The 23,855-nt window shown below is 37.3% G+C and overlaps 1 protein-coding gene across 1 annotated transcript in view; it reads right to left on the reverse strand.

Moving 5' to 3' along the window:
* Positions 1-23,855, reverse strand: part of FAF1 (Fas associated factor 1) — a 156,555-nt gene that overhangs the window by 20,770 nt on the left and 111,930 nt on the right. Inside the window, exons 13-15 of the mRNA XM_032696388.1 lie at positions 21,023-21,177; positions 11,620-11,756; positions 8,991-9,079 (exon numbers count right to left, since the gene is read on the reverse strand). Of these exons, the coding sequence (XP_032552279.1) occupies positions 8,991-9,079; positions 11,620-11,756; positions 21,023-21,177 (381 nt within the window). The remainder of the gene's footprint in view (positions 1-8,990; positions 9,080-11,619; positions 11,757-21,022; positions 21,178-23,855) is intronic.

Consider the following 23,855-nt stretch of genomic DNA (forward strand, 5'->3'; position numbering starts at 1 on the left):
GTCTCATAACAGGGAAGGACAGACCATGGTTTAGAGGCTGAGGTTGGATTTTGATTTGCTCTCCACTCAGACTGACAGTGAGTAATGGTTTGTCCTGCAAGAGAAAGCCCTGCTCCCAGGTCCTTCCTTGGTCAAAAAGCCCTCAGCAGGATCCATCCAGGGTCACGACTATTAAACATCACCCAGAGGCCTCAATTCAGAGTATTGAATATTATACAGAGATGGGAAAGTAGCAAATCCTGCTCTGAAGTGTCTCAAGTGGACAGATGCAGGCAAGCAAGGAACAGGAGGTTGGTGTGTCAGCAAATCTAGCAAAGTATCTTATCAACAATCATAGCACAAAGGAATAATGGTTTACTAAAAACACAGGAATGACAAAAAGGGGCACCATCCACACAGTGGAGGATCAAGAAGTGGATATGCCCAAAAGCTGGAATAACTGCACTGGGGTGATGTCAAATAAAGCAAAGTGTACAATCAATAGCTTCATACTCTCCCTTTGGAGCAGAGACAGCGGCTGCTCCCCCGAGCATCCCTTACATGCTCCTATCAGGCTCCTCTTACATCTCATAATCCTCCCAGAGCCCTGCAGAGGCTGTACTGGTCCCTACAAAAATCAATAGGATTTAGCTGTGAGACTGCTGGTGGGCTCAGCATGGTCCCCAGTAACACAGCAGTTGCACTGGGACAATTTGTCCCCTGTGTTCCACGGAAATGGAAGTCTACTACCCACTGCTTCCTGAAGAATCATGTTAATTTACCCATTCAGCTGCAACATTTATTCCACATAAAATAATAATTTTTGCGAAGCGATCGATTTTTTTCCCCCAAAATGTCACTACTGAGCAAAAAATCAGTTCTAAACGGGAGGAGCTCAGGTTAACTGTAATACAAACATGCCAAAGATGCTCCTCAAACAAAACTTCAGCATATTAGTGGTTAAATCACTAAAAGTAGCATGCAACCACAAGAGGAAAGGAAAAGTTGAAGGGAAAGCCATATGACCTCCAGTTGAAAGTAGCAAAATCTTTTCTGAGGAAATGCTTCTTCCTTACAGAAACAGGACCCAACATTTTTCTACAATTACTGTGTCCTGAATTTCATTCACAGAAGATGCAGAAACCATCACTTTGTTCAGCAGAGTAGAAGTATTTCTTGCACACAAGTCCAGTAATGCCCAAAAGAACACTGAAAGATCAGATAGAACTATTGCAACTACAGGTTCTTTTCTTCATCAAAGATTGCTAGCAAATAAGAGAGAGTTACTGTAGTTTACAAAAAAAGCCCCAGTCACAAACTAAAAAAACCCCACACAACCACCCTGACCCAACCCACAATGAACCTTCAAAAAGTAAAATTTATATTTTATAAAAACTACTACAACTCACTCAAAATATATATACTAATCAGAGTTACAAGAAATTGGCTACTGGCTTTTATTTTATGTTTTACAAACTGCCTAGAAAACTCCAGGAAGTTATTAGAAGTCACTTGTGATGTGCACAGGATTCATCTACCTACAGAGAGCTTCACTGAAGATTTTTTGAAATAGGTTTAAATTATATAATCTGGATGATACCTGTAAAAAATACGGATGCTATAGGGTATACAACTAGAATTGAAACATGAATTCCAGGCATTAAAAAAAAATAAATTCTCTTCTCCCTATTCATTGCAGTTATCATCATCCTAAAAGTGGATTATGAAAAAGATGTCAGGAATGTGAAGAATTACCATGCATGACTGCCTGGTCCTCATAGAAATATGTGAGCCACATGTAAAGGTAAATGACCATGCCACCAAGTTTTACACCGCACTGAAACAATATTGTTCTTACTGAAACAGACCTTAAAAACAAACCTGGAAACCAGATTTCTTCAGGGAGGCAGCACACATAATCCCATGAAATGCCTCTTTGTACCTGCTTCTGTGTTTTGTTAATATGCTCACACTCAACAAGAATCATCTCCTCCACAGAGTTTAAGACAAAATTGTAGCATTCTTTGGTTCAATTACACCTTAGGCAAATTCTAAACATTAGATAAAGCAGTTCTCCTTTTTGTAATGCAGTTCTCCCTTTTGTAAGCAGTTTCTTAATTTAGTCATCTCTTCCTCTAGAGAAAAACCACATGAAGTATGAGGATGACTCAAGTTCACCAGAACGCAACAAAAGAAAATAGTGAAAAATAGGAAACTCAGAAAAATACTTTGCAGAGAATCTTTCATAGCTCTAACAATATGTGAAAATGAATAGACATGCCTCTAATAATTAATATAGCCTTCATGAGAAATAGGGGTTACACAGCATTTGTGAATTCCACAGCAGTGACTGAAGACCGGTGTGAATTTAAACCATCCAGATCCCAGGGGTTTTGGGCATGAGAGGAGGAGACAACTCTCCTTTGCCCCTTGAAAGGGAAAAAGTCACAGATCACTGCTTTCCCATTTTGACACTGAGACAACAGGGGGGACATTCATTCAATGGAAGGTTGATACTTTAAAAAAATTGCTTTTATCCACAGAATATATTCTTCAGCCATGAATTTCCTTTGCTGTTCTGAATATTACAGATGCAAGTCATAACAAAAAGAGTAAACACATGAGATAGTTACAATGGAGCAGAGAAAACCTTCTCCTGAGTAATACCCAGTGCATCAAGACTAAGAAAAATCTACAGATAAGGTTAAGAAGAAATTTAGCATAACCCTCTTCAGTAGTTATTCCCTAAACCATTAGTTGAAGTTACTCCTGAAGCAACTAATAACAGGCATTTTCAGATACAGGATGACGGAAAGAGAGGGATTTCTGACTGAATTTAGGACAACAATGCCCTTTTTTCCTGCAGATTCTACAAGGAAAAAATATTCAATACGTTTGGTTTTTTGGATGGGATGTTTTGCTGGAAAAGTCAGCATTGGCCCTTCTGGGCTTCCCCCCCCCCCCCTACATATTACTGTAATTTCTGAAGGTAGGATTTAATAATTTAACTGCAGAAATCAGCTTTGTACCTGATTTGTCTCAGGGAGCTGTGTATAACATTATTGCCCACTGCCCTTTGGGACCGGGTTTACAGTGAAGTAAAACCAGACATGACAGAACTTGAGAAGACAACCATGAACAGAAGACATTTCTCAGAGCACCAGCGAGTAGAGGGCTACTACAAGAAAGAAAAAAAAAGTGTATTTACAAATGCTGAATGCTTATCTGAAAGACAGTTCATTTTGCTGAACCACTCCTGAAATTAAAATCTGCAAATGCTTAAGGCTATTCATGGGAGCGTTAAAGAGAAACACCCCTTTGTCCAAACAAACCAGTGCAAGAAAGGCATTAATTTGACTCACTAAGATGACAGACTTGCACATTGTATAACTTAAACATACGTGATGGGGAATATATGGAAGGGAAAAGTGTACACAGAGTGTGTCAGTCATATGAGAACGATGAAGACAAAGCAAATGGACCTTTCAGTGGTGGCAGAACCATGGGAGGAGGCAGGATGGGGCAGGGCAAGGGGGCAGAACAGCACAGAACCACCAGAGGGTCCTGCCTGTGAAGGCTGAAAGCCCAGTTCCAGATACTAATTTTTGGGAATTAACTCAAGTGACAGGAAAAAAACCCCATACCCAAAGCCTTCAACAAGTCCTGCAGTATCTTTCCATGGGAAATGAGCCAAACAGTCTTGCCACATCATCTGCCCAACTGGGCTCATTATTCACTGACTGGAGCCATCAACATGTATAGTCTAAAAGCCACAGGAACTAAAGATATAATATCTTCCCTCTTTCTTTCCTCTGTCATTACCTTGCATTTTGTCAAATTTGTAACTATGCTGTAAACTCCTGAAGGCAGCACTGGGGTGTCACTGTGGTAAAGTGCTCAATGGGAAGCCCATCGTTTGGGCTGCTATCATATTACAAATACAACATTGGAAAATTTAATCAAATAAACTTTGATTACTGTAGTTTAATTAGTTATAACTAGTAATAATTAGTAAATGTGCTAATTGGATTTTTGAGGGGTTAAATCCCAATCTTCGTTAGGTGGTTGTCATCACCATAATGCTTTTGCGCTTCGGAATTTAATGAATTTCATGTATTTATGCTCATAACCTCTTGCTGTGCAAATACTATACACCATGATACACGTGACAGTGTTAGATGGAACACAAGATTATCCAAGGTATACAGATGCCTGATTTCTACTGATTTTAATGTGAACTTCAGTTCCCAGACAGAAATTGCAGGTGTCTCCTGCAGAGATGATGGAAGCACTTGGGCCATCCTTTAACTGGAGAGCACAACTGTGGGTAAGGAGCGGAGAAAAGCAACTGATTTGAAAGGGCGAAAGATGAACAGACCACACATTAGGAGAAATTTCATTAGGACTGATCCTCTTGAGCTTCCTTTGTGGCTCTGAGATATATCTTTTGAAGAAGAAAGAGAAGCGTTGGAAGCTAAACCTGTTAAAATATCATATATATATTTAAAAAGAAAAAAAAGAAATTCTTTATATTTGAGAGCAGTGAGGCAGAAAAGGAGGAAAAGACATAGTGATACCAAGCTTCTTAATGCACAGTTATGAAAATAACACTTGGTCAGTAAAGACCCAAAGTACTGTGGCAGGGAAAAGAGGGTGAATTTATGTTGCTGTTTTTCTTTCACATGTTTTTTAAATCTCCACCCAGATATCGGTCAGGAAGGAACTATCTTTTCTTCATGCTGTAGTATCTAGGAAAATGAGATGTCACCTAAGAACAGAGAGCAAAGATGTGGCTCTGCAGGTCTACATTTTTCTACAGCTTATCTTCAGTCAGAGTCTGTTTATAATAGTTTTTCCAGTTTAAAAACTCTTAAGTGCCTCTCTTTTACACTAAAGACACAGTTTATCAGCAGACACAGTTTATAATAAATCGCAGGTTTTAATTGGTATTTGTAAAAATAAGGTCTCTGAAGTAACTGTGGGTATTACAATTCCACCTTGAAGCCTAATCCGAGAGCAGGAGTGCTAGTGTTGCGTAACGACAAAAATAAACTCGATGAGAGACCTACTGTTACTTAAATGTGGACAAGCTGGACCGGCCGTGTAACAGTCAATGCTTCTACAGTAATAAATGTTGACAGCAAAAATAAAAAGAATGCATTACTGAGGCATCATCAAATGAGCCCTGTCATTACATGGAAACTCCACCCTGTATAAGCTTGTCAAAAAGTGTTACTGTAATCCTTTGAGAAGCCTCCTCCTCAGGCAATGGAGAAAAAATGTTCAGGATCTGCCCAGAACAGGTGTGTTGTGCTGTAATGCCAGGATTTAATCTCAGATCTCTTCACATTAATCTCACAAAGGAACTAACTTGGATCTATTCAGGCTCATCACGCCATGCTGAGATGATTATTTACTATCCAATTAAAGTAAGCAAGCTATCAGAGTGTTTAAAAACGGACATTCCAGGGTGTACAATATTTTACAACTATTATTTGTTTTCCTAATCTCAGCAGCAGGCATTGACACTTAAGAGGAACTGATACTCAAGAGGAACTGATACTACACGCTCTTTTCAAAGTCAGTCCCCGAAAAATCTCAGTTCACACCCTGATCAACAGTGGCAGAGGCTGGTTGTCCCTGTTCTGAGATACCCTCTCTTGCTTACAGGAGAAACCCCTTAGTGATGTTTATTTCCTCTCTGCAAAAACCCCCAGCACCACCACCTGAGCAGTAGCTGAGCTATCAGTGTTTGTAGTAGTGACCAGAGGAGCAAACATAGTTAAAAAAAGAAAATACATTCATCAGGTGCATTCAATAATTGGTGTAGCTACAAAATAACTCTTCATACACAGCGTGAGGCTGGAATTCAGCCTCCAAACCTGATTGCACTGGGAGGGGTGGAACTGTATCCTGGCCAATTGGCCTCACTGCTGCTGAACCCACCATTAAATTATCCCTTGTCCACTTCTTATCAAAAGAGCCACATAAGCACATCACTGTGCTGCTCATCAGATTTTGCTATTTGTAGCTTGTTAGTATGGTAATTTAAGGAGCAAACTTATAAAAACAGACAGCAGGACCCCTAGACCATGGGGGTCTAGGCATGTCAACAGTGTTGTCCAAAAGAGGCAGGAGGTTTCCAAAATGTCATCTGATCAACACAGCAACAGCTATGACTGACCCAGAACCCTGGAGGGGTGGGGAAAAGAAGGTGACAGCAGACTGATCTCTCTTTAAGGAAGCTTGTGAGGGTAAATGGGTCCTGAAATTATACACTACCGTACCTCAGGACAGGCATGTTGGAATACTATGAATACACATATGCATCTCAATCTTTTTAAGGTATTTCTTTGGAGAGTATGTAAGAAAAGGCTTAATCAAATCCAATACACAAATCTAAAAATTAAATCCCATTGCTAGCTAAATGATGGTATTTTAGCACTTGATGTTAGAGAAACATGCACCAGATTTGCCCCATTAAAATTGTATGAGGCTAAACCGGTACATTTTACCAACACATGGATACAAAAGCACAGGATTGAGCTAAACATACTATTACCACCAGCTGAGGTGACTCACTTTGCTCAGGTGAGGTGAGCAGGTGATGCTGCTGTGAGCATCCTGCCCACACCATCAGCGATGGTCAGTGACAGGGAGCTGCCTGAAGCTACAGCACACGTCATGGTGAACACCTGTACCATTAGCTGGCAGTGGGAATAGGCATCCTGTACTGAAATAACCATCAGAGGGCACTGCAAAACATGCTGTTCCAAACAGGATTGTGCAATAGCTGTGTTTGAACCTTTCACATGCACGCAAGTTAAAAATCCAAACTGGAGAAGTTCAGCTGCATAAACTCTCACTCATTAATGACTTCATGCTGTTATTTACAAATGTTTCCAGTTCTGTTTCTCTCTCACACACACTTCTGTTTACAGCAACACTGTATAGATGACTTCTCTTTTTAAAGCACAAAAGAATTTTATGCTTATCTTCCTGTGGTTTTACGATGACTTATTGTTGTTATTAAGAAAACAGTAACAGAAACCGGACTCTGTATCCTGTTTGCTATTGTAATATTTGGGAAAAAATTGCACCAACTGCAATATCATCTTAAAAAAGAAAAGGTGGTGATGTTTGAACACTTGAAGTTGTCAAGTACAAGGCTTACAAGAAAGCTACATGTTATGCAGCAAACCACAAAAAGGCAATATTTTGTTTTCAGGCTAAAGCCCTCTATTGAGTACAGACTGCTTGTCAAATACTCCCTCTGTGGAATAGTAACTTCATAAAGAGAGGTTATTTTTTATTTTTAAACTTCCTGCTTCAAAGGCAAAAGTGTCTGAGATCACCTTTTCAGTGCGTTTGTAACAAGTGGAGCGAAGGTGTAAGTAAATATCTGGAAATCTGCCCCCAAAGTTTATGAAATTTTCCATTAGTTTTCTGAATGTCAAAGTGTGTTAGAAAAAGCTCCTGTTGGGGAAGAAATGTCACTGGTGCACTCAGTGACAGAAAAACAAAAGGAGAAGACTACAGAAGACTTGGACAAAGGCAGATTTTTGAGAAATGTGTAAAAATTTATTTTCCATTCTCCTACATAGAACACTAGGGGTAAGAAGCCAGGAGACAATCCCATCGTGGGTCTGGACTGTCACTGCCCTTGGTCATCCAGTGAAGGAGTGAGAGCAGCTCGGGACAGGAGCCGGTTCCCTGTTCTGCGATCGTGGTCCCAAGGCTACTGAATCTCCTCTTGCTTTAAGCTTTATAGCCCTTACAGCCAGCTGCAAATCCATTTGGTTTTACCGTCCTAGGGCAGGTCTATCACTGTCTCTCCCCCCCTCTCTCCTAAACACTGGTGTTCCCTGCTCTGGCCGACTGTTCTGGTGTCCTGTTCCTCCCGCTGTTCCAATCCTATCACTCCTAGTTTCTTCTCTTGTCCCTTATTTGCTCTTATTTCTCTGCCTTGCTATGCTTTTCTTTCCCTCAGTTTTCTTCCTTTTTATCAACTTTTATAGTTTTTAATGCTGAACCTCTCTTAGAACTCATCTGTGATGTTAATTTTACCTTCTTATTAAAGCATTAAGAAAACTCCCATACCTGACATATTCTGTTAAAATGCAATAAAAAATTCAACTATATTGTGCCTTGGATTTTTGTTGTAATCCTCATATTTAAATCTGTGTTCAGTATTAACAAAATTAACGTCAATTTCTTTACCAATGAATTACAGGTAGCATTAATAAAGAAGAAAAAGTGAATGACAGATATTGTGCAGATACCATGCCTTCATATTATAATCAGTAAATCTTGTACTAATGAGATACAAAATTTAAATGTGAAGAATGTGTTTAGTGAATTATTGTCAATCAATGTCTATACAACAGGATAAGAATAATCTTGAATGGCAACACACCTATTATTATAAATTCCTAAGTACTTCATTACTTCAAAATGTCACTCTCAATTTATAGAGTAACAGATAAAGATCTTTCAGCTGTATTCCTCACTGTGTGTACTTCTGTGTAATTGAAACACTGGTTTTGAGAAGTCTTGTCATCACTTATACATTCTGCATCGTTCTGAATGGTGGTTCAGTACTGGTGTACTGGTTAAAGTTTGTTTCAGTCCCCTTTTAAACATATTTAAGATACATTAATCTATTTTTGTTTTCTACCTGTGACTTGAAGCTGGTCACTGGGAAAAAATCTGATTGCTGTTTCCTTGTGTGTACATATTAAGCTCTATAACACCACTATAATGTCAACAGTTACTCATGACTAATGTTCAGGAAAAGGAAAGTAGCTAAAAATGACAAGACCAAAAAGGAGTTGTTTTGAGAGACCCAAATAAATATGCAAAGGAGATTTAACCTTCTTAATTTCTGATGATGGAAGAAACACTAAAACACATCATAACCAAGTCCACTAGCTAAAGAAACATCTGGTTAATTTACATCCCCAGTGTTTAGTGGAATCCAGTAGGAATCTGCAGTAACTTTTGACATTCACCTCATCCTTTATGTCTTCCTGCTGCTGGGCAGTGAAGATCTCCATCGCAGCCATCAGCCTCATCATTAGCTCATCCACTGTTGTGTTACCTAGCAACAAAGGAAGATAGCTGAACTTCATTTCATTAAAGTTATTAAACAAAAAAGAAGTCATTTTAGAATTAATCCATAAGAAATAGCCAGACTAAATAAAAAAAAAAAAAAGAAGACAGAGTAGAAAATGCAAATATCTCAGCAGAATGCCTTCAGCTTGCCTTTTTACTGAAAATTCAAAATTGTTTTTACAACCAAATATTGATCATAGGCTAAAATTTCAGGTGGTGCAAATCTGAACAACTACTTTTGTGCTTGTGTGAAGTAACTCTATTTAATCACTGATGTGAAACCAAAGTAATAGATCTGTGAATTCCTGATGTGAAATTAATTTTACAGTTTCAGAATTCCCAGGTATAATCAGGGAGACTGAAGCAATTGCTTAGTCAGGTAACAAAAAGTAGGATGTTGGCAGCAGCACCCAAGTGGATTGGTTTAAAAAAAGGAAAAAAACAGAATACAATGATGGAATGGATGTGTGTGCACACATTTTATTCAGGTATAACTAGCAGTAAAATTTCAAATACTATAACTTATTCTCTTTAGTGTATTTACTTCTGATAAAACTTGCAAAGCTAATAAAGCAGAAAAGTAAGTCATCCATATATATTCCAAGAAATAGAACACATAAATAGGAAAATAGATAGATGCCTCCTCATATTTTTCTCCCAGCGTGCTTCCTGTCTTCAATAAGACTGAAAGATTAGTTTAATTTCCTACCAGGATGCTTCTTTGGTTTCTCTTTCTTAACCAAAGACTAGACTACCCATTAGAGCCACTTGTCATAGTAGTTAAAAGGTCTTAAACCATGAGAAAGGGTCTAAAACTATAAAGTCTTAACATCTGCCTGCCTAAACAGCTGTTGGACTGTAGCAGAACAATACCAACAAGAGCTGGATTTATACTGGTGATGCTGGTCAAAGTTTTAAAAAGAATAAACTAACCAGAAGCCACAGTACCTCTAAAGAAAACAAAACTGTCCCCATAGTTTCCAACCCCAGTAAAAAAAAATAAAAATCAAAAGCAAACTTAGACAGTCTGCATTTCAATAAACGCCACTGGGACTTAAGTTTCTATATTGTTGTATCTCTTCTGTAAACATGCCTTCTCGCCCAGCCCTGAAAGGCCCTCATTGTTCCCACTTCTAACATTTGCTACCTTAGCAGAAAATGTTATCCCACATGCTACAACATGCAGGACTTCAGAGACCACCATTCATTTGGGGGTGTATTGTTAAAAGACACCAGTGCCCCGATTCATGGGAAAATAACAAGCACTGCTTGCTTGATTTTTGTTAAAGGATAAATTTAAGTAAGGCTACAATAGGTGATCGCTTTAGTTTAATACAAAAGATCACAGAAAACCTGACTAATCATTAAAACTTAATGAATGCAATTAAATAATCTGTATTATTTCATAATATAAAGATGCATTTGAGTCACCAGGTTGCTAAAACAGTTAAGTCCTTTAAATCAGTAGCACCACTGACTTCAGTGGGATGACAAAGGTGCTGGACTGTACTGCAGAGTCAGAAACCCAAGAAAATCTATTTATAAGACTATTTGTATGAAGTAAGTTCAATAAGTGACAGCTATACGATGAATTAGTGTTGTGCTGTACCTTGCACTAAGGAGACAAAACCCCTGCAAAAATTAACCATTTTGTCCACTGCAGACTCCTCAAGAAAATTATTAATCCCAGATGAAGAAAGAAATGTAAAAGAGTAATGCTATCCACAAATGGCAGCATTTCCTGAGGCTGAATCTCCTCAGGAAAATAAGGAGATCACAATAAAGATTGCTAGATATAAGCAATAAATAAATGAGGAAACACTGTCATGAAGACAAACTTGTGGAGAAAGCAGAAGAAATGAGAGGCAGCCATTCTTTGATGTGTTCTAATTTGAGGAGTTACTGAGAACAGCAGCCAAAGGGCAGCACTGCACATCTAAGTCATCTTGCTGTCAGCGACATCAGAGGAATGGTTATGCCAAGAAGAACTGCTCATGTAAGCCAGAAAGCTTCATTTATGTGAGATTATATTGGTAACTTAAGTCCTGATCTGATTTGGGGAATCAACAATGCAGGTAGGTCTGAAAAAGCAACTCATGTCCAAATACCAGCTCACCACATGCAAGAGGAGCACACACACTAACAAGGAACTACACACAAAGCACCGAATGCATTCTGGCACTATGCAAAAAGTGCAGCCAAAATCTTTTGAAAATCAGGGATTTGCCTTGATGTAAATTTGGAAAACTAAGTGCAGTTCCTTCTTTAGAAAATTTGGCTTGCACTTTAAAAAACCAAAATCTTTATCTGTAATTTTGCTACGGTCATAGCAACTTCAATCTCTAATACCATGTTAATTAATACATTTAAGAGTAGTATATATTTATATCCTGGCAACGGAAAGTGTCATCTGTGCAATAAATTCATATTCTGAATATCTTAAAAAAGAAACAATTAGAAAAGTTCTCTTGTAACAGTTTCCATACTCATGAAAGGAATATTTTTAATATAAAGTGAGAACTGTACCTTGTATTACATTCAATACTTCATTAGATGATCGTTTTCCCATAATAATAAGGAAAAGTGGAAATTGGTCTGTCTTCTGAGTTCGAATTGTTTGGGCTACAACACTCCCGAAGTGTCTAGTGCACATCGTCAGAAACCTTGGGGGAAAAAAATATTAAAGACTGTAGAGGTGTTTCTGAAGTTAAGTTTAAAAAAAACCAAAAAAGCTAAATTTAGCAGTTTAACTGAGTGTTACCTGCTGTTTAACATCGAGGCTTCTGCATTCAATTCTAGAGCTCTTTACCTCTTTTTATGACAAAATTATTACAATATTTACACACATGACAGGCCCAGATTGTCTAAATGAAAACAATTAACAATTGCTTGAGATAGTGAGTTATTTGGTGGAGAATTCTATTTCCTGTTACACTACTATGCAGGCCATAATTCAAAACCACCCCCCAAAATAATCATGCTAAAGCAATTGTTAAAAACTTCTAAAGAGAAACTAAGTGGAGCCGCAATCTAATAAACATGGTGAAGTACAAAAATAGCAGATTTCATACAAAAGCATAATTTAATAATGAAAGATCAAGAAATCAGTTTTATCAGTCACAGAATTAAAACATGGTACTTCAGAATTGTATTTTCTTTTGTACTAGTGCCCTGCCAGTGACATACTTAGCAGTGTGGTCTAAAAAACAATAATTCTAAGCTTTTGACCAAAAAAAGCTCTTGGATATTAGCATACAGAAGTCTAACATTAGTATTCTTAACACGATCTTGAATAAATGAAAAAACTGATAAAGCTTTTCTCTTCCATTAAAGGACTGTTTGAAATTAGCATTTCTTTCAAGAGAAAAGGGTAGCTTATGATATGTTTTCAGATCTGATGGTAAAAAGTAAATGTCATAATAATAATGAATTATGAAAGACCAAATGCAAATATAGAATGCTTTAATAAGATCCAATTTAATAAAGTCTGTAAAAATAATGGACTTTTAATAACACGGGTCACAAAAGGCAAAACAGTGGAAATTCTGAGGACCAGCCACTGGTACAGACTTATTAATTCTTAATTATGTTCATGAAAGGCAACTTAAATCATGTGTTTTCTTATGCCTTATGATAATATTTTAGGTAACAACTCCTCTGAAATGTATGCTCTAACTGAAGAGCAAAGTCCTGTTGTCACATGCATTAGAAGCCAAACCTATTTGAAAAGACAAACTGCATTAAAATGTCAAGTGCTCCAAGTAATTTCTTCTCAAAGATACTGAAAAGATTCAAAATTATAATTTTTTTAATCAATATGTATCATATCTAATAAAATGGCTAAAAATGGGTAAACCTGATGAGTACAGCATCAGTCTTATTGGAGGCACTGAAGTACTAAAAAAAAACTCTTTTCAAAGACAATTTCTAGCATAACTATGGCTGCAGTTGGAGGGAAGGCAATGAGCGAGCGAGTAGATCAAAGCCATAAATGCTACTCCTTAATTCTCTGTCTTCTGCAATTCAGAGTAATCAGACACAAAGACCACGTCAAAAAAGCCTCTGCTACACTGGAAACAGCTAGATAAAGACACATCATCAGGTAAGGATAAAATAAAGTGTTTGTGAAGTCTGGACATGTAAACTCTCAGGTTAAATAATGTTTTTTGATGTTTTCTTTTCAAGTTGGGAACAGGTAAGTGAAATCTTGGCTTCATAGAAGTCAATGGTGACCTTCCACAGTAAAATGACTTATATGAGTTCAAGGTTTCACTCCTGGAAGTAATAAAGACAGTGGAAAATTGAACTGAATTCCTGTGACTTGTGTATTAAAACTGTTTAACGGTCTTCAACACAGCACAGAAGAAAAGCACTCAAGTTTCATGGAAAACCAAAAAAATTAACTGGAGGTGAAAAAGTGCTGTGAGAATAATGCTAGAAGGAACAAAACTAAAGAGATTATTAGAATACCAGTTGTACTAGTTAAAGATGTTGCTTTGTTAATTTTTTTTAAAATCAATTCTGTATTTAGTCAACCCATAACTCAGTCCCAAAATATGTTTTTATAGGTATCATGGTTATCAACAAGTATCTTCAGAGCAGAATGAGTACACATGAGAACATCTGCTCACTCACATCAAAATAGATCCTGCCCTTTGGAACCAAGGAAGACCTCACTTGTCTGTTGAAGTAAAAGGCAGAAAAGCCAACAAAAATGTGGAGGTACAACTACTCTTCACCAAAAATCACCCACGGACCCACTCTTTACCAGGCTAGTGGCAAAGAGTCTTAACACATCTCTTCATTTTACTAGATAGGTAGGAATTGAGTTTTCATTCATGATTCCCATTCAGTTTTTCTTTGCCTTTTAAGAGATTTTGAAGCTACTTAACTAATGTTGTAACTTTTTTTTCTTTTTCTGTCTTTACTGATTCTGTATTTGCAGACCTTTTAACTGTATTCCACATTCATAACCAAGTAAAAAAACTCCTCTGTGCTAATATTTACAATTAGAAGTATGGGAGTAGGACCAAAACAATTTGGTGCAGTAACCAGTATCTTACTCTGCACATCACTAACAAGGGATTTTCTCACTTTCATCGGAACAGAAGTGTGCCAGATCTTTCAGTGGCATCTCCAGAGCTGCCAAGAGAACTGCCCGCGGAGTCCATCAAAGAGCCAGATGTCCCTCCAGGGAAAACCATTTTCCACAACATGCTGGATTACTGTGATCTCCAACCAACAGTGGAAATAGAGGAATGCTGCCAGAAAGGGAGGGCATATGGCATCCTACTAGTCCTCTCATTTTAGAATAACAAAGAAATTCAAGGAGGGAGAAGTAGGAGAAAGGCAAAAAAGCACTTTATGAAGGAAAAATCTGCTTCGAAATATTCTCCAAAGCTACAAGAATAAAGTCCATGAAGAAAAGTAACAGTTCTGGCAGACAGCATCATTTCTTTCATGCCTCACTATCAATGAAACCAGCAGCTAAAGCTACAGAACAAATGCAGACACTGAGCACGGGTTGACAAATACAAAAACAAACCCTAAAAAAAATTACAAACTTATTTCTTAAATGTAGATTGAACAGGTGTTAATTCTTAGACACAGTTCACTCTGCAGTTAAAAGTGGCACACAGGAAAAATTATTCTGGTGCCATGAAGATGTTAATCTGGGGAATTGTTGATCCCTGCACAGCAGTTACCCCTCCACGTGCACTTAGAGATAACCTGTGCAAGGAGTCATCAGCTCTCAAATGGATGGAAAAATGTATTAGGATAAAAATTTAAAAAATGCATAGGATTTTAGATAAAATTTTTTTTTATTTTCGATACCAACACAAATTACAGAGACCTGCTTATTTGTTACAGTCTTGCTCATATAAATTCCTGTAGTTACTTTTTATTTTTATACCGGTAGGAAAACTTTGGAAAAGTTTCCTCCTAAAATGAGGCCCTTTGGCACATGGTGCCCTCTATGCTTCTTGCAAGGGAGGTTTTAACAGGAAGGCTGCACTGGAGATGTTTTCTGCTTTATCACCTCAGCCTAAAGTCCTCCTTAAAAAGCAGCAGCAGCAGCAGCAGCAGAAAATCTGACAACCTCTTCTAAACAACCTGTTCTCTTCCAGTCTGAACTGGCATTCAGTACACAATCAGGATGATTTTGGGCCAAAAAAGCATAATTTATTTATGGCCAGATAATTCACAAAGTTAACCCTACTTGAAGAAACTTTAACACTTCAGAAATGGGTTCAAAAAAATGTACCTTCATTGTTGAACACGTAGAAAACAATTATGAGTATTAAATATGCAAGATTTCTGATTATTTTTAATAATGATTATATAGTGTGCAAAGTCAACATAAGACTCATTAAAATGTTAATGTAAAAATAACATTTTTCTATTGGGTATTTACATTTTTAAAAGAATAAAAGCTGAGATCCTGAATTGGCATATTCAAGTAAGGCCTCCACAGTCTCCATAATACAGAGTTATTGCCTTACCCACTGGTGAAGTGGTAACTGTTGCCTCAAACACAAGGGGGAATGAGCAACAGATAAAAGGCATGTTTTAAAGATGGATAAAGCAGCCAAATTCAAATTAGAAAGGGATGTAATACACGATTTGCTAAGGAATATCCAAAGCTTGTTACAAGTAGATTTAATAACAGAGAGTGTGTTCAGTTACTTTACAGATGTTAGTAAAGTGGAAGGAGCTACAAGCATATTGGAAGTCAGTCAGAGAATTCAGATTAATCTTCACAAATCAAAGAATCATCCTGACAGGCAAAATGCAATTCCATAGGGATAGGGTCAATGAAGGTCTCCAAATAGGAAAAACAATTGCATAAATACACCATATGGACCAAGCAGTAAGAGAATACAACCAGATCCTTTCTCAAACAGTCCAACAAGTCTGTCTTGATACCTGTTCTGCCTTCAGCTCTTTGGCACAGGACACTACAGAGTTTTATTTCACCTTTTCTGCTCAAGAAGCTTAATCAAATAGGCTGGAGCTTGAGAACAGTGGGACAGAACTTTCTTTGGGAATTGCTTTTAAAGTGGGGACTTAAAACATGCTTACAAATGTATCAGTTTAATTCCTGTGCTTTTAATACTGCTTTTTTTTTTCAGATGACCTTAAAACATTGCTATAGGCATATAAACTGATGCACTGAAAACCTCTCTGATAACATCAGAGAGGCTGCTTTCTATTTATAGTTGAATATTATAGACATCCATATCTTACTAATCACGACCAGATTAAAATGCCTTCTCTGCTGATTTTTATTTTCCAAATTTGGACATTTTTAGATTACTAATATGAAATTACCTTGAAGCACATAAATATTTAAGCAGGGATAGTTTACCTTTTCTGGTGGGTGTATAATAAACAGTTTAACCATCATCTATATACAGGCTGTTTTGTTCTCTATCTAAAGAGACAATCACCTTTTATCCTTTTCCTTTTTTAGTTTGTTTCAGTGCTATTAGGAAACTATTCACAAGTGCAACCCCAAACAATACTATGCAGTAATTATGACTAAATGACAAAGAGATGCGAACAATTACTGAGCCCATTTTGAAACCCTACACTAATAAAGTCATTAGATGCTGCCCTTGCCAGGAGCTTTCTAAAAGCTTCTGAAGTTACAAGAACACATGGCATTGTTCGTTAGGACAATTGCTGCTGGCAGAATGAAAACCTTGAGTTAAACCATGCTGCAAATTGATCTTGACATTCTGTTAAGACCGCCACTAAAATCAAAAGCAAAGGAGAAAAGGAGAAAATGAGCGGGTGGGATGTAATCGTGGAACAGAAGGGTTCCCTCCTCACCTTCTTTCCTCTTCCTCCTCAAAACAAACCATACAGAAAATGACAAACTCGCCTGGTGTTTGAGAACCTTTATTTTTAAAACATTAATTAGACTTTTGACCTGTTTTTATTGACTGGCACTGTATTGCTATTAAAGTAAATTAAATAAAATATTGCAGAATACAATGGAAAAGGTTTTCACACCGTTCTGTGAAACCCGTTAAGGATTTAGTGCCTAAAGAACACATCCAACAGTTTTGCAAGCAACATATACAGAATCTGCGGTCACTCCCGAAGAGGCAGTGAGAAATTAACTCACCACATCCAGCTCTCAGAGACCCCACACCTGCAATATATTTGCTGAAGGATCAAATGGGATTGGGGAGCTAGAGTAATATGGTCAACTGGTCTTCATCCAGGCATGCATCATTCAGTAGGTTAGTATTAAGGGTCAGCAACTGTGAATATGGCTAATTACTTGATGACGGAAATTGCAGGTGAAGACAACCTGCTGCTGAGAAGAGCTTTAGTGAATTAACTCTTTCCTAAGCTTAAGCAAAGTGAAAAACTATCATCTGAACATTAAAACTAACAAGTACCTGTCATTGGAGCTGAGATAAGTTGGCAACGCCTTGAAATCCGGCGCCCAAGGGCAATGATATCAAAAGTGAAAAAGCTGCTACAGACATTCGAGTCACTGCCTTATGGTTTTGGCTTTGCTTTGCTTGGCAAACACTATGTATGCTGGAAATCTCTTAATATTATGCATTATCTATGTTTGTAGATGTTATGTGTACAACGTTAGGTGTAAGGCACCTACAGGTACATATGTGTGGATATATATTACTATATATCTTTCCTGGATACAAATATCCACTGGAATATAACTAGATCTGAAGTAAAAGATACACATGTATCTTTGTGGCTTTTTTTCCTCCTTTGATCATGAACGACAAATTACAAGAATATTCCAAACATACGCTCACTAAAGTCTAAACTAAAGTCTACGCTACAGGGGATAAAGCTTTCATGTAGGTTCCCTTAACAGTATTACAAAAACACCATGTTAGTTTACTAAAGGAAGGCTAATTCTTTTATTATATTCATTTGTCCCCTTTATTATCATTAATGAAAAGATTAATAATCATAGGAGTTACTCAGAGTAACTGCTCCCTTTCCTGCAAACTTTATGTCAGAGGCAATTAAAACTTGTGGAAGCCAAAACAATACCTCCTCTTAACTATTAACTAGAGTTCTTATTCATTTTGACAAAGTAACAGTCCTGAGTGGCTGCAGTCTGAATTTTTTAGAAGTCTGATTCCCCAAGTCATAACTCTTATGTTCTTGCAGTACTGCTAACAGGTACCTGGTATTTGCACACAGTGCTTGACTTCTAGTCCTACCTACAGAACTCAACTCTGTTGGAATGGGTGCTGAAAATTGAAAGATTCCAGATGAAAAGTGCTTGTGTACGGCAATGCAGGATTCAAAGCACATTCCTATATCAGTATCAGCCAAGAAACACATTAAAAAAATGGCAAAATGACAAGATTTTGGAGCTGGTTTTGTTCTACAGTGTTCAGGATGGACATCCATTTCATTAATGAGAAAAATGGAAACACCTATTAGGACTAGTTTGGGAATAAAATGACATCTATAGCTCACAATATTTAGAAGATTTTTTTGGCTTATATGAGGAAAGTCTTTATATCTGCTTGAACTTATTTATGCCATGGTACAGTACTGAAAACATGCCTTTTACTACTGACATTGAGGCATCCCTGTTGACTGTTGTAAATCAAGAGGACCTGATTCCTCTGCCATCCCACCTGACCTTTCCAGCTATTTTACAATGCAATTGTAAGAGCACAAATGAGCTGCTCTTGGTCTACACCAGCACGCAAAATGCAGTTCCTTCTGCTGTTGCTGTTGTCTTCTCACCATTCAAACAAAAAGCTACATTTAACTGTATTCACAGGGATACAAAACCGAATGGGCTCCAAGACCACTGTCACTGTGTCACATCATGAAGGGCAGTAATCAAACAGAGGGACTCAGTATTTATTTATGGGAATGCCCACAGTGCACTGGCATTTTCCAAAGGGAGAAGGAAGCATCATGCCCCCTCAGAAATCACAGTCCAAGGAGCAGGATGGGACACTAAACACAACGGAGAAATTATTCTAATTCGAGCCAGCATGCCTTGTTTACCCCTCACTATTTTTTGACCTCACTGTTAATATGACAGTTTCTTTGTTGTTGTTAATAGAAAGCAAAAAAATGAAGGCTTAAAAACCCTATCGTCCAGCACAATCGGTGAGTAGGTTCACTGAGAATAGCTATAAAGCCTTAAACAAGCCCTTTATTTTGTGTTTTAAGAAGTGTCATAAGGAGTTAATAGGACACAGCTGTACAGGCTCTTTCTAACAAGCAGCTTCTGTCGCTTTGGTCACCACAGGTGTCTGTGTAACCTGCAAACTCTTATTACTAGTGTATCAAAGTTGTGCTACTTAATAGATTTCTTTAGTAAAACACAACAAAGCAATTACATGGCTGTTGATTGTCAGTCATAAAAAAACCCTCAAACACAGTTTTTCAAAAGAAACTACACTGCAATTTTTTGTCATTGTAAAATAAAAGAAACTAGAGAATTAAATAGAGGAGCAGACAATAGAACAGCAGGTAGTCAACTGAACTTAGCCACTACAGATGGTTTAGAAATAGTGTTTCCTTCTACACCAACTTGTGGGATAAAAGAAAAGGAGGAGGCTCCTTACTGCCCATGAATGGCAATACCAAAAGACTTAAGCAACTTCCCAGTCTATGTATTTGGTCCCATGAAAGAACCTAGATGTTTCTTTTTCCTCTCTTACTTGTTTCTTTTTTAGAAAGTTTTCATCTGTTTTTGCAACTGCTTTTTCCCATAATCTTTTACTCTTCTCTAGAATAACTTAAACTAGAAACATTGCTGCTGATCCCTCCAATGACAAAACGCAGAAATTCAAGTGAGGAATTCCTGAGAATCACAAGTATAATTTAAAAAGTGCATTAGAAAAAGAGATTGTTCTGTCCTCCAAGCTCACTTTCAGCAAAGAAATATTAACTAAAATTTACATAGTTAAGAACAAGAATGTATTAATGCTCTATTCTAGTATTCCACAAGAGAAAGAAACATAAATGTATAATTTTAATTGTTCGATAATCACTAGAACTGTGTAAAGAAGTGGCAACCTTATTCCAGCCCAAATTACTGTTGCATCTTTTGGATAAAAGTTAGAATAACTCTAATTATAATAATACATGCAAGACATTATCCTGGCAAGATTCAGTCATCTTCTGGGTAAATACAAGTGATGAAATAAGGTCCAAATTAAAAAACCCAAACAAGTCTGATTTATAAATGTAATAATAATAATAATAAAATCATTATTTTCAGCAGATTCTGATCAACTGGTAACTAAGAGAGAGGTCTTAGTATAACAGTAAGAAAATTTGTTGGTAACACACAAAAGGTGCAGAAGGAAGTGGAATCCACAGTTTTCATATCTTTACCCATCAGTAAGACGATGGCTCAAGACACAGGATAGCTTCTATTATATTAAATCCAAAATATCTGAACATTACCAAAGGAATGTTCTGCAAGAAAACTGTAGTTCAAAAAAGTTCATATGAATTACAAGCTTTTAATTCTTTGCATAATCTGTTTTTAATACTAATTTATCACATGAATGTTATATTTAAAATATGATTTTCATTAATGACAGTAGTTATTACCCCAGACAGCTCTCACGCAGTTACACCAACATACACACAATTAGCGTAAAACAATATTGTGGCACTGCAGTGCGAAACTGTGAAGGTACATTCCTAGAACTATGTTTGAAAATAAATTCAAAAGGACATAATTTCTTCTAATATTTTTCTTCTGCACAGGAACAAGAAGTCACTTTGCAATGCAAACAAGGCCAACCCAATTCTCAGTGAACATCACTCAGCAAAGCTTCACTGATCAGCTGAGAATGAGGACGAAGTTTTTAGTTTAAAAAGATATCAAGCAACAAAAGATTTGATAGCCAGAGAAAAGCTGCTCCACTCACAGTTCAAAGAATCTTACCTTGCTCTGTTTGCTTCTTTTGTCATGTCCCATGCCCAGGTTATGAAGTTCTGACTCAGGTAGGAGACAATAGATTCAGCACAAAGCATTTGTGAGCAGAAGACGTTGGTTAGTACACTTTCATCATGGTGGAGGTAGATAGCAAGAAGCTTTCTCTGGAAAAGACATGATCAGAGATGAGTGAAAACTTCCTCAGGCTATTCAGCAATTTAAAATTACTGCTGCGGATTCGTGTGTTAGCACACCCAGTGGAGTTCACCGAGGGTAAGAAGTATCTCAATGTGCACACGCAGGGGAAAAAACCCAGCAGATTCCAAGTCAAATGGTCCATCCCTCCAAATCCTTAAATATTCTCAATGCTTCCCAATATTTTATTTCAGATATCAAAACACAATACATTATATGCTTAGAATATGAAAATGGCAACATTTGATGAAAACCAAAAAACCTTATTAACAGAGTTATCTTAAGAAATGGGTGACATTTTTGGCTTGTTGCCCAATAAAGATAACATTTGGAACAATTCCCTGAGCAAGGAACACATCTCTTGATAGAACAGCATCTATGATATAAAATTATTATAAATAGCCTGAAAAAGTGACAGTGTTTCACCACCTCTGCAGCCAAATAAAGAGGCAAATGAGTAAGAACACAGCTGCCTACAGACCTCAAACTTGCAAAGTGATATGCTGGATGTTCTGGCAGCTGTCCATCCAGCCATATGATGTGGGGAGGCTTCACTGCCAGCAGCACTGAGCTGTGCTGTGTCCCCATAATAATCTCAGATCAAAACGTGGTCTCAACCAAAAGCCAGTCTATGTGTATGCAAATAGAAAGCAGGCTGCAAAAATACAGGGAAGCTATGATCTAGTTAAGGACCTGTATCTTATATTCAATGAATTATAAATATAATTCAGAAAATTACAGCTTTCCATTTCCCCATACCCATATATATATATATTACTTACTTTATTTTAAAATACTACTTGAACATATTTGCTGAGACGATATGGTAAATGCTATTTTCAGACTTTTATTTAAAGTAATTTGAAATCTCTTCATCAGAAGTAACACTGAACCCTAGATATTGGTGTGTATTGATACAGCAAGGCATAGGATGCGATTTTGAGACAAGCTGTCTTTGTAAAAAAAAACCTGTATGGCTCTCATCTCATATACTGGCTTTGGACAAAATTTAATGACTGTTTATAAAAGGAAGAATACATTTGAACATTAGACTTTGGGAAAGGGATTAGTATTTGCATTAATGTTTGTCTAATTTAATTTAAATGTTCTTCAGAACCACGTACACATGTGCCAGGAAGGACCATTAATAAGCCCAACATGCAGAGATCCATATAAGTGCAGCCAACAATGTTGACTGAAACTAAACTTGAAAATCCAGGGCACTGATGCACAATATCATGCAATAAAACAGCATTTCTGTGGTGATATTTAATTTAAAAAGAAGAAAGAGGCAGGGGAAGATCAGGCACTGTCTGTTTTTGAGGATCAGCCGTTCTGCATTTCAAAGCGTCGATCCCTGCAATATCCAGGTTACTGTGCTAGAATCTCGACTATTATATAGCAGTTGTAAGAGAGGGAGGGCAAAGATGTGTTTACTCAGTGATTAGGGCCTTAGAATAAGCCTCTAGCTCCTAGAGAGACAGCTCACCACTTATTCATTTGGACCAATTCACAAAGCCTAGAAAGATTAAACATCCATGCTGAGAAGACAAGCGAATGCAGACGGTGAAAAAGAAATAAAAATTCTTTAAAAACTCTGAGATGACTTCATTATTTTTTCCACAAGGAAACTTTAGGAAAGTGTTTAGTTAGAGAAAAACCCACATTGACCTCTCTCTAAACCCTTAATCTTTCCTTTGTGGTGGCACTGCTTTGTGGTAAGCGGATGGCTTTGCTCTCCTCTTTTCACTGGGAGCAGACAGAAAAAAAGGCTCTTGAGAAACACTTTTACTTCCAAAGAAACAACCCCATGAAACTGTTAAATATGAGATTCCATACAACAGAATGTTTCAAAATATGTACAGTTTTAGGCTTAAAGATTTAGGGACAAATTTCAGTAAACAGAACAGACACAAACACAATGGAGGTTTACACTGAGCTACTTCCCAAGGCAATGTAATTTTTGTTGCATCAACAAATCTCACTGTGCAAAGACTAAACTGCATCACATATAAAAGACTGTACTTGTGCCTGATAATTCTTCCCAAATGTTAAGGGCAGCATAAGCACACTGCTATGACTAATGCAAAGAACTGAAGTGCTGAAATTTGATTTTGAAGAATCTTAGTGGAAGCCAGGGGTATTTCTTCCTTAGAAAAATGCATTATTACAAAAGGCTCACAGCTTGGAGTTTGTTGGTTTTGCTGTTGTTGTGCGGGTTTGGTTTTGTGTTTGTTTATTTTACTACCCCATGGTAGCATATATTTAAAAGCAAGTTTTGGTTGTGTTTATTTCAAGCCTTTGAAAAATCAGAGTAAATTCTAGGATTCTGTGATGACTAATACTGGGTATTTTTCAGTCCATACTATTAAAATAGGTTTACAAAACTGTTGAACAGTCTTGAACTCCACAAAAGAAGCCTACTAATGGAGCACTAGACTGTCCTGTGTTGGATGTCTCAAAAATATGACTCACAAGTTATACACTTTGCATGAAAAACCAAGAAAAAAAAAAATCCGACGGGGAAGAATTTTTACTAGTCCCCATGAAGGTATGGAATACCAAAAAGGTTGTAAGTACTGAATACCTGATGGACTTCCAAAGGCCTTAGGACTTCAGGAACTTAAACCACCAAGGGATGTGTTTT

This window comes from Chiroxiphia lanceolata, chromosome 9 (genome assembly GCF_009829145.1).
Source record: "Chiroxiphia lanceolata isolate bChiLan1 chromosome 9, bChiLan1.pri, whole genome shotgun sequence".
Lineage (NCBI taxonomy): Eukaryota > Metazoa > Chordata > Aves > Passeriformes > Pipridae > Chiroxiphia > Chiroxiphia lanceolata.